This window comes from Callorhinus ursinus, unplaced genomic scaffold (assembly GCF_003265705.2).
Source record: "Callorhinus ursinus isolate GAN/ISIS: 27379988/994484 unplaced genomic scaffold, GSC_fseal_2.0 scaffold2, whole genome shotgun sequence".
Classification (NCBI taxonomy): domain Eukaryota; kingdom Metazoa; phylum Chordata; class Mammalia; order Carnivora; family Otariidae; genus Callorhinus; species Callorhinus ursinus.
The window spans coordinates 68,989,774-69,006,112 of record NW_027397064.1 but is presented as its reverse complement, the minus strand read 5'-3'; the positions used below and the strand labels follow the sequence as shown (position 1 = coordinate 69,006,112).

The following is a 16,339-nucleotide window of genomic DNA, read 5'->3' as shown; positions in this document are numbered from 1 at the left end:
TGTCCAACAGTCTGCATTTCCTCCTTAGAAATTTCCTGTTGTTAAGGAAGGAGGATAAGAACAGGACAGGGGGTCATTTAGTTGGCAGGCAACAAAGGATAGAGAGGAAAGTGCCTGAATTCACACCTGTGCTCCGGGCTCCTCTCAGGGAATGTCTCCAAAGTCAGGGCCTCTTGGTGTCAGGCTGTTAGAACCAGCTGTCAGGTGTCTACTCCGGCTTGGTTGAGGGCAGAGGAACCTGCAGAGGCACACCAGCCACCTCAGCTATCCACGGACAGACTACTGGTTGGCGTTTCCTTCAAAGTGACTCAGATTAAGGACCGTGGCAGATATTTGGCTGCTTTTGGTGCTAGAAGGGACATTCCCGATGTGACCTGCATTCTTGCTTTGACTGCACTTCCTGTTGGGTTCACTCATCTCCAGGTTTAGGCTCTGCACCATGGTTCAGTATTAACTGTATCCTTGCTGGACATCTTGATTGGGTTTCTGCCTTAGATGGTTACTCTCCTGGATCCTTCTGTCCTACTGTTGTGACATTTCTGCTGTGGTCTCAAAGACTCTTCACCACCTGAGACTCAGTAGCCACCATTTTATACAGACCAGTCTACTCACGCCCCTCATCAGAGGGCGGAGAGGTTGACTTGCCATATATCTGCTAGCAGCATTTTAACAAAGAATTTGTAAAACCAACCTACAGCTTCTCTTTAGGCTCTATGCTTGCTTAACTCTTTCTGCAAAGCTTCATTAATATGGAGGGACCGTTTATTTTCAATATTATATTATTAATCAACATCAGTATTTCTGGTCTTAAACTGTATTACTAAATGTTTTTTGTTTGCTAAAATACATTAGTCAAAGTTTGGCTTGTATAGATTGAGAACCTATGATGTTATATAATATGTCCACAAATATTTTCTCTAATATCTCACCATATGTGTGTGTGTGTGTGTGTGTGTGTGTGTGTGTATAGTCATTACCTTGTATATCTTCAATAGTAGCTCCTATTTGTCCATTTTCTCTCTTTTTTTCTTTAATGGCAGTATAACACATATGCAGGGCATACAAGTAATAAGCATACAGCTCAATGAATATTTAAAAAGTAAACAAGCAAGTGTAATCACACCAAGATAAAAAAAATAGAGCATAATCAGCTCCCTGAAATCCTCCCTTGTACTGCTTCCCAGTCATCACCCTCCCTTAAAAGACAAAACACTGTTCTGACTTTTATTACTGTAGAAGTCAGGGGAGATAACTTCATTGCCCAAAGGATAAAAAAAAGGGCTTAGGTAGGACACAAAAGCACTATCTATATAAAGGAAAAGATTGATAAATAGGACTTAAAAGTAGGGATTTCTGTTTTGAAAAGACGCCTTTAAGAGAGTGAAGAGGAGCCCTTGAGTGGGAAAAAATATCTGTAATACATGCATCTGATTTGGCACCAGAATATCTAAACAACTCCTACATATCAACAAGGAAAAGACATCTGGAAAAAAAAAAAAAAAGGATATTTAACTGGCAAAAGACTATGGCAAAAGTGTTCAGCATCATTAATCATTAGAGAAATAGAAATTAAAGCCACAATGAGGTGCCAGGGTGCACCCACTAGAATGGCTAAACTGTAAAGGAACTGATGATGTTCTCAAGTACTTGCAGGGGGCGTCTACACTGGGACGACTACTTTGGAGAACTGGCAGTAGCTGCCAATGTTGAACATGAGCACGGCCGATGGCTCTGCCTTCCCATTCCCAGGTTTGATCACACTACGGAGCTGAACCCACGATGTGTGACTTCTCTGAGACAAACAAGTGTGTAGAGAGGCATTCATTCTTGTCAAGAGGGTGCTTCTGGTAAACAAGATGTCACCTAAGTTAGAGAAAGTACAGATAATTCTTAAAGGGTCTTAGATCTTTCAGGTGTTTGGCCATACGGAGTAATCAGTTCTTCCCTGGATCCCTTCTACCTGGGGATGGACCCAGGGGAGCTATACACTGGCAAACTCCTCAGCACTCACAGCATAGCCTGCTTTTTCTGTATCTCTCTCCATCCTCAGGAGCTGGTCTCAGGACCAAGTATTCATGAGCTGTATTCACCAATTCAGGGGGCCTCATAATGGATAGAGAGGTCCTCACAAGCCTCCTGGCCTCCCCATGAACCTCCTGCCTCTTGACACCTGCATCCTCAGAAACCCAAAGCTCCTGGAGCATCTTAGTTATTGGGACAGCCTTGGGGAAGTGACAGGAATGCTCGGGAGGGGACCACCTTGCTCTTTAGGTCCTTAGTTCCAGATAGTTCTTTGTTCTGGTGCAATGAGCCCACAATGTAGACAGGCCTAAAAGTGCCCAGAACTCACCTGTAGCCCACCATCATCTGGGAAAGACAAACTAGAGCTAATATTTGTGGTACCTGGCGGTACCATCTCTTTCATTCGTCCCACAAACGCTTTTGTTCAGGTACCATTATTATCTCTGTTTTACTGCCAAGATATTGAGGCCCAGAGAATTTAGTTTGCTTGCCCGAGGTCATCTGGACTAGAAAGAGCTGCATTCATCTGTTCTGCTCTGCTCTGCTCTAGAACCAGGTTGCTTAGCCAGGACATGGATGGTAAGTGCCTGGCAATGGCTGTTCAGGTCTGGTGATGTCATCAGTGAGCCTGAGAGATGTTACGAGTAAGCCTAAGTTAACTGAATGTCTTAGTTCCACAGGGCTGCTGGGGGTGGCTTAACCCAACAGAAATTTATTGTCTCACAGTTCTGGAGGCCGGAAGGCTGAGATCAAGGTGTCAGCCGGGCACGCTCTTTCTGTAACCTGTAGAGGAGATTCTGTCCTCACCTCTTCCTAGCTTCTGGTGGTTGCTGGTAGTCCTTGGTGGTCCTGGGCATGGAGATGCATCACTCAAGTCTTTATCTCCATCCTCACATATTATTCTCTTTTCTGTGTCTCCATCTCTGGGTCTCTTCTCTTCTTAAAAGCATACCAGTCATGCTGGATTAAGGATCTACCCTGCTCACGTATGACCTCATCTTAACTAATTACATCCGCAAGGCCCTATTTCCAAACAATGCCATATTCTGAGGCACTAGGGGTTAGGACTTTAACATATCTTTTGTGGGGATACAATTCAACCCCCTACACTCTGCTAGAGTTCTTTCGATTTGTTTAACACTTAAACCCTTAGTTTTAGTTGAAGAAGTGAGTACCTTGCATGGTCACAGAGTTAATAAGTGCTGGAAACAGGTCTTGACTCCAAAGCTAGTGCTCGCTCTGCTCCCCCAGGCCCTTGCTGGGCCGTGCAAGGAACTGGTACCAATGCCAACTGCCATCAAGGGTGAAGCTCATTAGGAAGTTAAGATAATAATGCCTTGTATTTATATATAGTGGTTTAGAGTATATAGAATATTTTCTTACCTGAAGCAAAAAGAAAGGAAGAAAAAAGATTGTGGCTATAATCACTTTCAAATGGAAAGGCTACATCTTGAAAGAAATGTACCAAGGAGCAAAAGCATAGAAGCAAAAAAATTTTTTTGTCCCGGGGGACTGTATTGTGCTATTTATCTGGTCAAAGGAAAACGGCTCTTTGCTGGTGATGCCTTGCTTTTGTTGAGTGGTGTGCTTCTTCCAGAGCTAGGGGCGGGCTGGGTTTGCTGAAATAAGTTCTTCTTCTGAAGGCAATCAGAAGGCTTTCTTCCCGTGAGGTCTTTCATTCTTGTGGGATTTTATTCTGCTGGTTCTCATGTTCATTATCAGTAAATGCAGGGCTCCCAGTATTATGCAAAAGTTTACCCCCAGGCTTGACTGTGTTACTAGGACACCCAAGATTCCAAAAAGAATATGTAATTGTTTCTGGCACAAGGTAGCATGAATGTCTGTCTCTGGGTTGCGTGATATCTGCTTTGCCTTCAGGCTTTCAATTGTCAGCATTCCACAGTCAGGCAGGCGGCAAAGGGAGTGTGCTAATTAGATCAGGTGCTTGATCTTGAAGTCTGCACCAGCAATGACTAGGTAGGTAGTCGGCTTCGGAACTTTTGAGCACTACCTGTCTTTCTCCCAGTCTGCCCTGGAATGTAATTATCTTGTCAGCCAAGGAGCTATAGCGCACAGCTGAATGAGTGCTCGGCGGCAGTGACAGAGTGATAAGGGAAGACGAATGGACCCACCGTGCATGACCATTTTGAGACAAACAAATGCACACAGAGGCATTGGAGAACGGAGACTTAGGGAACAAAGAGCCTACACTGACTATTTGTTGCTGAGGAGACTTCAGATCGTCCCTTAATAAGATTACCCGGCTTTTCGAGAGGAATTGCAGAGCTTTGTTGGCAAATGCAAGTCCCAAAGCTTTAGAGAGCTCTTTTAAAACGGGAAGCGATGTTGGGTTCAGTAGCAACTTAATGTGCTTTGCAGACCAAACGGCAGGTAATAAAACTTCGAAAGATGACGAGCAGGAGCACGAGGAAGGGGACCAACAAAGAGAAAGCAGGGGTATATACACCAGGACTGCGAAGGCGGTATCAGCCCTTGCTACTGCAAGTGTGGTGGGGGGCCGAGTAGCAGCAGTAGCGTCTGGAAAATTGTGAGAAAGGCGAAAATTCATTTTTAATTTTTTGAGGACTCTCCATGTGGTCTTCCATAGCGGCTGAATCAATTTACATTCCCACCAACAGTGCGGGAGGGTTCCCTTCTCTCCATATCCCCACCAACACTTGTTACTTCTTGTCTTTTTGATGATAGCCATTCTAACAGGTGTCAGGTGATATCTCACTGCGGTTTTGATTTCCTTTTTTCTGATGATGAGTGATGCTGAGCATCTTTGCATGTGCCTGTTGGCCCTCTGCCTGTCTTCTTTGGAAAAAAGTCTATTCAGGCCGTCTGGCCATTTTTAAAAAAATTGGATTGTTTAGGGTGTTTTGTTTTGCTATTGACTTGTATGAATTCTCTCTGTATTTTGGATATTAATCCCTTATTGGTTATATGATTTGCAAATATTTTCTCTCATTCGGTAGGTTGCCTTTTCATTTTGTTGATCATTTCCTTTTTTGTGCAGAAGCTTTTTAGTTTGATGTAGTTCCACTTGTTTAATTTTGCTTTTGTTTGTGGCCTTTGCTTTTGGAGTCAGATCCAAAAAATCACTGCCAAGGCCAACGTCAGGGAGCTTACCACCTATGTTTTCTTCTAGTAGTTTTATGGCTTCATGTCTTACATTTAAATCCTGAATCCATTATGAGTTAATTTTTGTGTGTAGTGGAAGACAGTAGCGTCATTTCATTCTTCTGCTTGTGGCTGGCCAGTTTTCCCAACATCCTTTCTTGAAGAGACCTTCCCTATTGTATATTTTTGCCTCCTTTGTGATAGATTAATTGACTATATGTGTGTGTGTTTATTTCTACCATATACTCCAGCAATTCCACTTCCGAGTGTTTATTCAAAGAAAATGAAAACACTAACTCAAAAAGATATATGCATCTCCATGTTTACTACAGGATTATTTATAATAACCAAGATATGGAAATAACCTAAGTGCCCACCCATAGATGAAGAGATAAAGAAGATGTGGTACACACACACAGTGGAATATTACTTGGCCATAAAAAAGAAAGAACTCTTGCTTTTGCAGCAATATGGATAGACCTGGAAGGCATTATGCTAAGTAAAAGCTAAGAAAAATAAGTCTGGCAGAGAAAGACAAATACCATATGATTCAATCAAATAAAAATAAAACAACAAATAAGAATGCCAAGCTCAGAGATACAGAGAACACACTGATAGTTTCCAGAGGAGAGAGGGGATGGTGGGGAGATGAAATGCGTAAGGGGAGTCAAAAGTAAAACTTCTAGTTATAAAATAAATACATCATGGGGATATAATGTACAGCATGGGAACTATGGTTAATGATACTGTATTGCATATCTGAAAGGTGCTAAGACAGTAAATCTTGAAAGTTCTCATCACAAGAAAAAATTCTTGTAAGTATGTATGGTGATGGATATTAACTAAATTTATCATGGTGATCATTTTGAATTGTATACAAATATTGAATCATTATGCTGTACAACTGAAACTAATGTAATGTTATATGTCAGTTATAACCCAACTTTAAAAAAAAAAAAAGAAATGTAAAACCTCAGACCCCATCCTATACCTGAATCAGAGTTGGTGTTTTAATAAGTTCCCTGAGTGATTCGAGATACCAGAGGAGCTTAAAAAACAAAACAAAGCAAAACAAAAAAACAACACTGATGCCTGGGTCTCAGCCTTAGAGATAGTGAATTAATCAGATCAGGGTGTGGCCTGGGCATTGGAATTTTTAGAAAGCTTCCCAGGTGATTTTAATGAGCTCCAAAGTTTAAGAATGTCCAGTATAGAATAGTCTGTCTACGTCCTTTTTGTTGCCAAATGGATGCTTCCAGGAAGGGCTGTGACAATCTGGAAAATAAAGTTGCTTTGTTTTTAAACATATGCACCCACAGGTGTCTGGGTGGCTCAGTGGGTTAAGCCTCTCACTCTTGGTTTTGACCCAGGTCATGATCTTGGGGTCATGAGATTGGGCCCTGCGTTGGGCTCTGCACTCAGTGAGGAGTCTGTTTCAGATTCTTTCTCCCTCCCCCTCTGCTCCTCCCTGTGCTCGTGCTCTCTCTTGCTCTCTCACTCTCTCTCAAATAAATAAAAAATAAATAAAATCTTTAAAAAAACCCTGTACACTCATAATTCATAAGGGGTCCTCAGTCCGTCAGTTACTTGTGACATCTATTCTCTACTCAAGAAAAAAAGTGATGTTTTGAATGCATGATGCTCATGGAATGACACCATGCTTACTTCCCTAGGCCTTCAAGACTGAGGTATCCAGTTTTAGCCTACCTTTTCCACTCCATCCTCTTCTATCCTAGCTCACATCAGGCTGACTAGCCTTTTTTCAACTTCTCAAACACATTGAGCACCGAGTTCTTTGCTGCCTCAGGGCCTTTGCACATGCCTTCTCCTCTTGAAAACGTAATCTTTAGGTTGCTGCTCTATAATCACCTCTTAAAAGGAGTCTTCCCTGAAGATCCTTTAGAAGTAAGTCTCACTCTCTCCTCTTTAATTTTTTCCATTGTTACACACTATTCTTTTCCATTTTTTAGTAATATTTTCAAAGTTTTTAGTATAAGTGTGTCCCAAGTATTACATGGAACATACTAATACTAAAAAAATTATTTTTGTTTATTTGAAATTCAAATTGAATGCCCTGTATTTTTATGTGCTAAATCTGGCAACCCTATAGAAAAAGTATGTGAATTTCTGAATAAGTGAATAAAGTGTGCCCAAACAGTTCAAGCTCAACAAAATGTTCTCCTTTGACAATTTCCTGTCTACTTTTTGAAGATTCAATACCATAAGGGCAACAAAATATTGAACTATGTTATAATTAATAGTTACCCCTTGTAGCATATTTTTGGCTCTTTTAGGACGTTAGGCATAAAATTAAAATAGATAATACTCCCAAGCTTTTCTATTCCCAGGGGCTGTCAGTTTAACTTTTCCCTTGCACCTTGATGCCCTATGTATTCTGTAAAAGGCTATGCATGTGAAGAATGCTTGGTTGTAGTTAAACTCCTGTATGATGATCTGAGCCAAGATGAGCTTCCTTTAAGCATCACTGCTGTAATTTGGGCCAGCCTCACAGGCATGGACAGAGTGGCCAACTGTTACCGTAGGAAAGCCTTCAGGGGATAAATGGGTAACTGAGTTAAATAAGAATCCCTGAATTCTGTGAGGCTCTGAGAAAGCATAGAGTGGAGCAATTACACAGCTTTGAGCACTTTGTGGTAGAGAGAGGCTCCTTTGAAGAAACAGTTTGTTCACAGATGTTGGAGTCCTCATCAAAAGGGCACTTTCAGGGATTAGAAAAAGGATACTAGAAATAATTTGTTAGTCCTATTAAGGTTATTACATGAATGTATAAAAAAGTAACTAAGTATCATTTGAATATGTAAAAAAGTAACCTGGTAGTTAATGTAAAAATATAGTAATTATGGATGTTCTGGGGCTGCTGGTGGGAGGAGAACAAGTTTTTTTTTTTTTTAAGATTTTATTTATTTATTTATTTATTTATTTATTTATTTATTTATTCATTTATTTGCGAAAGAGAGAGTGCCCTCAGAGAGGGGAGGGGCAGAAGGGGCGGGAGAGGGAGCGGGAGAAAGAATCTGAAGCAGACTCTCCTGAGCGCTGGAGCCCAATGCAGGGCTCCATCCCACGACCAGGAGATCATGACCTGAGCCAAAACCAAGAGCTGGAAGCTGGAGGCTTAACGACTGAGCCACCCAGATCCCTGGGAGCAAGTTTGTTTTTATTTTAAAGCAGGTACCCTATAAGTATGGCAACCACAGATTTGGAATACTGTAGAATGACCTTGATTTCATCTAATGTGATTCTTGTCAGCAAAAGTGATTGTTTGACATATAACTAAATGCAATTTAATTTTCATGCCTTTATAAGACTGTAAATGTATAAACTCATTCAAAAAATCTGAATATACTTAATATGTACAGTATGATGCCAATTATGTTAAACTATGTAAATGTATGCAAAAGAAAGAAAAGACTTATTTTAAAATGTCAAGAATGGTTAGCTGTGTCTGAGTGGTGAGTTTATGAGTGATCTTCATTTTCTTCTTTGTGCTTTTCTATATCCACCTCCTCCTTGCTCTTTTTTGGGCAAATAACATGGATTAATTTTGTCATCAGAAAAAAAGTAATTGCAAGTGCGTGGTGTTTTTTGTTTTCTGGTTTTGGTCACACTCCCACAGCACTGGTAAGAGAATAACTGATACAGCCACTTTAGAAAGCAGTTTGGACACACCTAGGAGACTTGAAGATGCCATTTCCTGCGAGCCAAGGACTTGAGTTCCAGCCATGGATCGTCAATAGAGAACATGTGTGCAAGGATGTGCATGGTCCCAACCTTTGTCATACTGCACAACTGGAAGCTATCTGACGTTGTCAAATGCAGAATGAGCACACTGCAGTGCATACAGTCGATGGACTGTGTGTGGCAGGGGTACAGAGTACACTAGAGGTACATGTATCTCTAGGGATAAGCCTCAAAAACATAACATTGAGCACCACACTGTGAATGTACTGAATGCCACAGACCTGTATATTTAAACACGGTTAAAATGGTAAATTTTATGTTATGTGTATTTTACCATCATAACCCAGCCCCCCAAAACATAACAATGAGTCAAAAAGTGAATTGCAGAAATAATAGGTACAGCATGAAAATAAAGTTGTAAGCCAAAATTATGTGATTATTTATAGATCTATATATTTTTTAATGGTACAAAAAACAAATATGGGCATGATAAACACTAAGTTCTGGGCATCAGTTACTTCTATGGAAGAAAAGAGGGGGGTAGGGTTAGTATTGTACAAGTACACAGCAAGCAACTGTATCTGGAATGTCTTATTTCTTTAAAAAATCTGAAGCAAATATGGTGGCAAAATGTTAAGATTTGAGACAGGTGGGTAGTAGGCATGTGGGTGTCATTATATGACTCTATTTTTCTGTGTGTTTGAATTGCATCAGCATAACAAACCCTATAGTCTCTGTTAAACCATGTGTCCCCTTTTTCTCCTTTGGCTGGAACTGTAGATGGTGAGTACCAGAGACAGTAGCTGTTGAGGATGTGTTTGTTGGCCAATGGCCTTATGCGCCCTAGCTGTGTGGCCTGTTCTTACCACTCAGAACTTAAACAGCCCGTAAGGCAGAATCAAAATGTCTCTCTTTTTTCAAGTCCACACATTGTAAAATTGCTCTATTCATCTAAATTAACAGCAACAGTCAAGGACCCGAGATGAAGTGTGCACTGGTTTTGAAGGACTCTGCCATTTTTAAGAATTTTATGTATTCATCTCTTCAGCTGTGAGGCTGCTCTGCTCCACCCTTAGGCTTTGTGCTTTTACTGCTCATTGACTTTCAAAGTTGGTTACTGTGTTTACAAGGCTGCTTCTTTGGTTGTGTAGTAGTTAGGAATTGGCATGCTCTTCACGACAGCAGCCAAGGTTCCAGTGCAACTCAACTCAGTGATTGAGGCTGTAGACTCAAAGTGCCTTGGTTCTAATCCTGGCTCGCACAGGCAACTTGCTTTATTTTGAGTTCTTTCATTATTTATTTCATTTTAATTTATTTTATTTGGTTCAATTTTTATTTTTTATTTTATTTGGGTTTATTTTGGGTCCATAACATGGAGATTAAATGATAAAACGAGGTAAAATACTTAACCCCAAGCTGCCACCTAATAAGCCCTCAGCAAACCTTCCCTATTATTCTCATAGTCATAGCTGCATAACATCTTTGGCTCTCAGTTTCCACTGCTATAAAGTGAAGGGCTTAGTCCAGCATTATCACACTGTTAGCATCAAAGCTAGTTTTACAATAGGCAATTAATTTTCTGCCCCTTCTAACAAAGATGTTGAGTAGAAAAAAGTAAAAACATTGACAGATATGAAAACTCTGACCCCTCAGCAAAACTCTGCCTTGGGATGTCTGTCCAGAACACAATGTCTAAAATGCCCTCATCCTGTTCTTTAGGCAAATTATTGGTCTACAAGTCTGTTAATGCTCTGTGAGACTTCTTAAGGCAGTCACTCTATCCTCTTTTGTTGTCACAAACCATGGCCCGGTCCAAGGGAGGTTCTCATGAAATGTTTGATGTATGAATGAATGAATGAATGAATGAATGAAGGGCTTCAGTCAATAGCATACTGGTTCTAATGATATGCTAGACATTCTGGGTGTTGTGTAAATCTTGAAACAATTAGGCTTTGTATTGAAATTCCATTCTGGGAGGCCCCTGGCTGACTCAGTTGGAAGAGCATGAGACTCTCGATCTTAGGGTCCTGAGTTTGAGCCCCCACACTGGGTATAGAGATAACTTAAATAAATAAAACTTAAAAAAAATCCCATTTTATATTTGTCCAAGGGTTGATCTAATAGAGCATCTCATTAAAACCCTACTTTAAATCTGTATCTCTTTTATTTTTTTACCTGTGAGTTTATTTTCTGATTTATGAGTCTTTGAGTTCTTTAGAAGAAAAGTAGTACTATGTGTAAACTCAGGGTAACTACTGGTGACTTTTCACAGTTGTGATTTATTAATTAGTCTGGAAAATGCTTCTAACAATTTTGCCCTGATAATCTGAGGACATGAGTTTTATTTCCAAATCCTCCCTCTCTGCAAGCTGTTTTTATTAATGAGGAAAGTGTAGGCTGGCTCTTCTCAGTCTTTATTCCCAGTTACCATCAATTAAAGAGAAATCAAAATCCTTTTCCATTACATTGGAATTAAGAGTAATTTGTTAACTCTGTGGAGATTTCTCATAATCCAGAAGGTTCTCTTTTTATTCCTAGAAGATTTTATATTCACTAAAAGCATAAATTTGGAATACTTCATTACAGGATGGGGTTGATAGGATAAAAAACAACTTTTTTGTCCATGCCCTAAAATTAGCTATATTTTGGCTAGCTGAACTTTGTGTGTAGATCATTGGAATTCATGGTGATTTCCCTCCTCCAGGTTTAGAGTCACTGACTACTAAAGCTGGAGGTCATCTGGCCCAGTCCTTTTATTTGTCAAAATTGAAGCCAGAGAAAAAGGGATTTTCATCAGAGCAAAATTGTTTTCATCTTTTCCAATACTGAACATTATAAAACAAAACAATAATAGAACAGGCTAACAGACAGCAAAAGGGGCCAAGTTTTGTTTTATCTCCCTCTCTAATTCTCTGCTTCCTTTCAACCCTTGTGCTGCAGTGAAAAGCTCAAAAGATGAGCAAAAAAGGAAAGAAGGGGTGAAATAAAAACTGGGTTATTGATTCTTGAAGAATTGAAACTTGCATATGATAGATAATATTCACAAGCCACACAAAAACATCAGGCTCAAAGCACGTTGTGGCTACTCTTTATGCTTGTTCTTAGATAATAGTGATCATCAGAGGGGGGTACTTGCTCAGGGGTTTTCCTTTTATGGCCTAGTAAGAAGGCACTTGAGTTTATCCAAGAGGTTGGTCCCAAGGGTGATAGCAGAGAGTTCCTTTCCTCTGGTGCCATCTGGGTCCAAGGTGGAAAGGCTAGAGGAGGGGACAGCCAGGGCTGCAGATGATTGTAGCAATGGGTCAGGCACACCTCTCCCTGCTCTTGTACATCGGCTCCCTCAACTTTGACAGGTGTTTGTCACATTAAACTCCAAATTACTATTTAGAAACTTTGACCCAATTTGACTAAAGATGAAAATCTAGGGGGAACAAGAAATAGCCTAAACAGAAAGATGAGCAAAACCCACCATTCTCCTCAAAGGGGCGATCATTGAGGACATTTCACCTCCAGTTAGAAGGGCCCTTTGGTGGTATTAAAACCTGCATGGGTCCCCTGTCCCTATGCTTTAGATACATCATTCTGTCCTAATAACCATAAGGACATCAATTAGCAGTGATAGATGTTAACGACTAAACTGGGAGCGTCCATTACCAATGTCTTGTTTACTTTCTAATGTTTCAACATTACATTGTAAATACTAGGTTATATAATAATTATCCTTATCAAGTTCACAAAACTCATCTTTTCCAGCCAGATGTAGACATTTTGAAAGATTAGAATATTTCAAAGTCTTGCAACTAATCCCAGGTGATTAATAATATGATTTGACCATGTAGTTAAGAACGCTAATTTAATTGCTTTTTATCTCAGTATCTCACTAGGAAGAAAAGACTAGTCAAATTAGACAATTGGGCCTTAGTAGCCTGTTACTATCTTAATGTAAATTAACAGTAAACATTTGAAAGCAACAGAGGAGATAAAAATTTCTTTTAAGCTTGGGTAATTGAATCCTGATTCAAAATGGCGTTTAGCACTAGAATGTAATATACTACCTACTGCTCAGTCTATTATCTATCATTATCTTTTGAACCCTGTAATTGGACAAACAGGCATCTATTCATAACAGTAAGTTTGTTCAAAATCATCTGTTTGCTGGAGACTGGGGTGCGCACTGCAGTCAAATTGAACTGACGGCAAAACTACTTACTTTATCCTTTCCACTGTTTGTTCTTCTTTGATACCACAAAGTACAGCAACACTACATATCTGGACAGTCCAGAGCATCTTACCAAAGTTACAAAAAAAAAAAAAAAAAACAAACCCAAACCCAAACCAATCCTTTTTCCTCTGTTCCATGAATGGGCAACATAAATCGTATTTACTGCAAGAGGGGCCGCCACTGAATCCCAGCCATCCCCTGCCTGGAGTGTATGCACATGACTATGCTTAACACAGAACTGGAGCAAACAAATTGCCTTCTGGAATTTCCATAGATCCAACCACTTAGTTGCTTTATTTATCCTATCACTGGCTTTATTTTTCAGTGATTCTTTAGTAGTTATGTTCCTTCTGTCACAGCTATCCAAACATCAGGTTGTATAGGGCTCCTGCTCACATAGGGCTCCTTCTAAGAGATTTAAATGGAAAGGCAACATAAGCCATTATTGGTTTATTTTCAGTTTTCATTATCAATAAAACAAGACATCAGCATTTTCATGCTGTGTGAAGCCTTCAGGGAAGCGCAACGTCGCTGTCATTATTTTTAGACTGGTTGCCGCCTCCTGCCTCCACTAATGCAGATGGAATGAGGAGTCCATCAAAATAGAGATAAAATGATGAAAGAAAGTATCAGAGTCATAGAGTGGGCGGCTGCCCTGGTCGGCTGCGTGGCTCCCTGACAATGTCCCTTTGAATTTAGTGGAGCCTGGATGGTAAAGACCACAGATCATGACAGAACATAAATTCACCTCATAATGAGATTAGTAGGCAGGCAAAATAAATGTCCTGCTGTTACATTAGAGGCAGGCTCTAATCTGGTGTTTTCCTTGGAAATGATCATTTCCTTTGCAACAGGGGAACCATCAGCGTAACGAACTTAAATCCAACAGATTCTGTTTTGCCACGTGGTTATTTTTCATCTTCTTCTGTCTTTTTAATAGCAGTTTTGAGGAGGCACGTAAATGAGTTGTGAGTCTTAAAGACTATTACCGAAGTGAGTTATGGATGACTATGTTCATGATCATCAATCGTATTTCCCAGACCCCCCTTTTAAGAAAAGTTCTGTGCAATCCTCCTCCCCCCTTCTAAATAGGAACTGGCTGTGGAGGAGGTGTTGTGACCCCCAGGGTCCTTTCACTCTAGCCTTAAGGACCAAAGGCAAAACAGGCTCACTATTGTATTTGGGGTACTTTTTTTTTTTAAATCTTTACCGCAACTCTACTACTTGAAACCACTGGAAACAAGTATCACATACTAAAGAGCCTTAAAAAAAATGCCCAGATCAGGTGAACCCACATGGTCTCTGAGTAGAACAAAGGCCTTGAGTATGCAGCTTGATTGCAAAGGACTTTTTTGGTTTTCAGCAGAAGGCAATCTCACCTGGAGTACAATACCCTGCTCTCATTAAGAATGCAAGATAGGATCTCCTCCTGGATCCTTTCTACAGAACCTGATGCAAGTTCATGGGCTGTACCGTCCTTAGCAGTGAGTGGCATTTAATCAAAGCCTTCTGTGAAATAATCTCAGAGTTTCCCGAGCCCTGTAAAGTAAGAGGTCCTTTCAAAGGAAGAGGAGATCAGACTCTGAACTTAGGAGTATGTGAAGCTTCTGCATAGAAAGCACAGACAATTTAATGTACACCTATTTTCTCGGGGCCACGCTGGAGATTCCTCACTTCTCTGTGAAATCACCCTCTAGGAATAAATCATTTGCTACTTCTTTGATTCATGGTATTCTGATATATTGTTTTCATAGGCTGGAATGAAACCATGGAAACCTTTTGTGTTTGCATATGCATTTTATGGTTCAGGCAGTGGTTTATGAACATTAGCGCATCTAATGAAACAGTTCCCTTTCTGCGTCTGGTGTTTCCATCCAAAAACTTGAACTTCAAATCCAGCTACTAGGAGGGAGAAAATATATTTTGGCCCAATTTAACAAGTTTTTTCTTTCAACGTCTTACTTCTCAATGGTTGAAATTGTGTCTCTATTTATATATTTTCTATCCATCTGATTTGTAGATGCCTGAAAGTTCCAAGTCACTTCTTCCCCCAGTCTCTGTTAACCCCCTCCTTGTCAGATGAAACAGTTCAAAGGAAGACAGACTGATTTCTGTTAGGTAGGTTCTCCTCCATTCATTGGTGCTCTTACAACTTACCATTTCGTTCTCGAATTCATTCTTCCTTGCTCTACCATATCTGTCTCCCACTCTCCATCGCACCCCTGGGTTTGTAATTCAAATTACAAACAGTAACTGAATCCACTTGACTAAGTGTCCAGTATATTTGTCGCGTGTTCACGATTTTCTAATGGCATTCCATGCGTTAAACCCTCAGAGTTCATGTTAAAGTTTCATGTCAAGTAATCTCCCCGAAGGAATTCCCCGAATTGTGTTTGCTTACCTCATATAAATGAACTTGTTCTTGGGTTACGGCAAAGATTAATAGCACGTTATTTTGCACCAGTTTATCAATGAGTTGTCCAATTGTAGGATATTCCTAAAATTGACATAAAGATTTTAAGTATCATCTTAACACAAGTATGTAAAATAAAGAAAGGAATATTTCTTTCAAAGATATCGTACTGAGTTTGGCATGTCAGTTTGGTTCTAAGTAGAAAAATACACAATTATCATTAGTCACTTAATTGGTTTAATAATTGTTGCCTAAATCTTGTAAATCCAATTAATTCCTAAGAGTCAGTGTGTGGTAGTGTAGCGTATTATGGCCTGTCACTCCTAAGGAGAGCACTTGGAATTTATTTAAAAACTTATAGTGTGTCATATTTTCAAGGGTAGAGACACAGTTCTTCTAAGTGCCACTTGGCAGCAGACTCAAGATGTAGAGAATGTTAGAGTCTGGGGAGGAGTGGATACTTGATGACAGATGTGACTGAGGGGACGCAGGTAGCTCGGAACATCCCACTGGAATTGGAGGGGGTGGGCGGAGGGCTGAGGAAAGGACAGCCTGCTGGGGAATGGTACACTACAGTTCCTGTGTCCATCTGATCTGAGACATTCCCGCACCAGTTTTGGGTTTGTTCCTACCAACTTTTTCATGTCAGTAATCAGTTTTATGGGATCCTGCAATATTTTTACAGGATAACTGAAAACACACTGTACCTTTTTTTCATTGACACATTCATTCCCAAGGGATATGAGTCCTTTAAAAAATAAAGAAGGCAGAGGCGCCTGGGTGGCTCAGTCGTTAAGCATCTGCCTTCGGCCCAGGTGATGATCCCAGGGTCCTGGGATCGAGCCCCGCATCGGGCT

The 16,339-nt window shown here is 40.3% G+C and overlaps 1 protein-coding gene across 8 annotated transcripts in view; it reads right to left on the bottom strand.

Moving 5' to 3' along the window:
* The window catches only part of ITGB6 (integrin subunit beta 6), a 127,128-nt gene that overhangs the window by 38,118 nt on the left and 72,671 nt on the right, over positions 1 to 16,339 (bottom strand). For all 8 annotated transcript variants that reach the window (XM_073883502.1, XM_073883504.1, XM_073883503.1 and 5 more), the window contains one exon: positions 15,471 to 15,566. In XM_073883502.1, the coding sequence (XP_073739603.1) occupies positions 15,471 to 15,566 (96 nt within the window). The remainder of the gene's footprint in view (positions 1 to 15,470; positions 15,567 to 16,339) is intronic.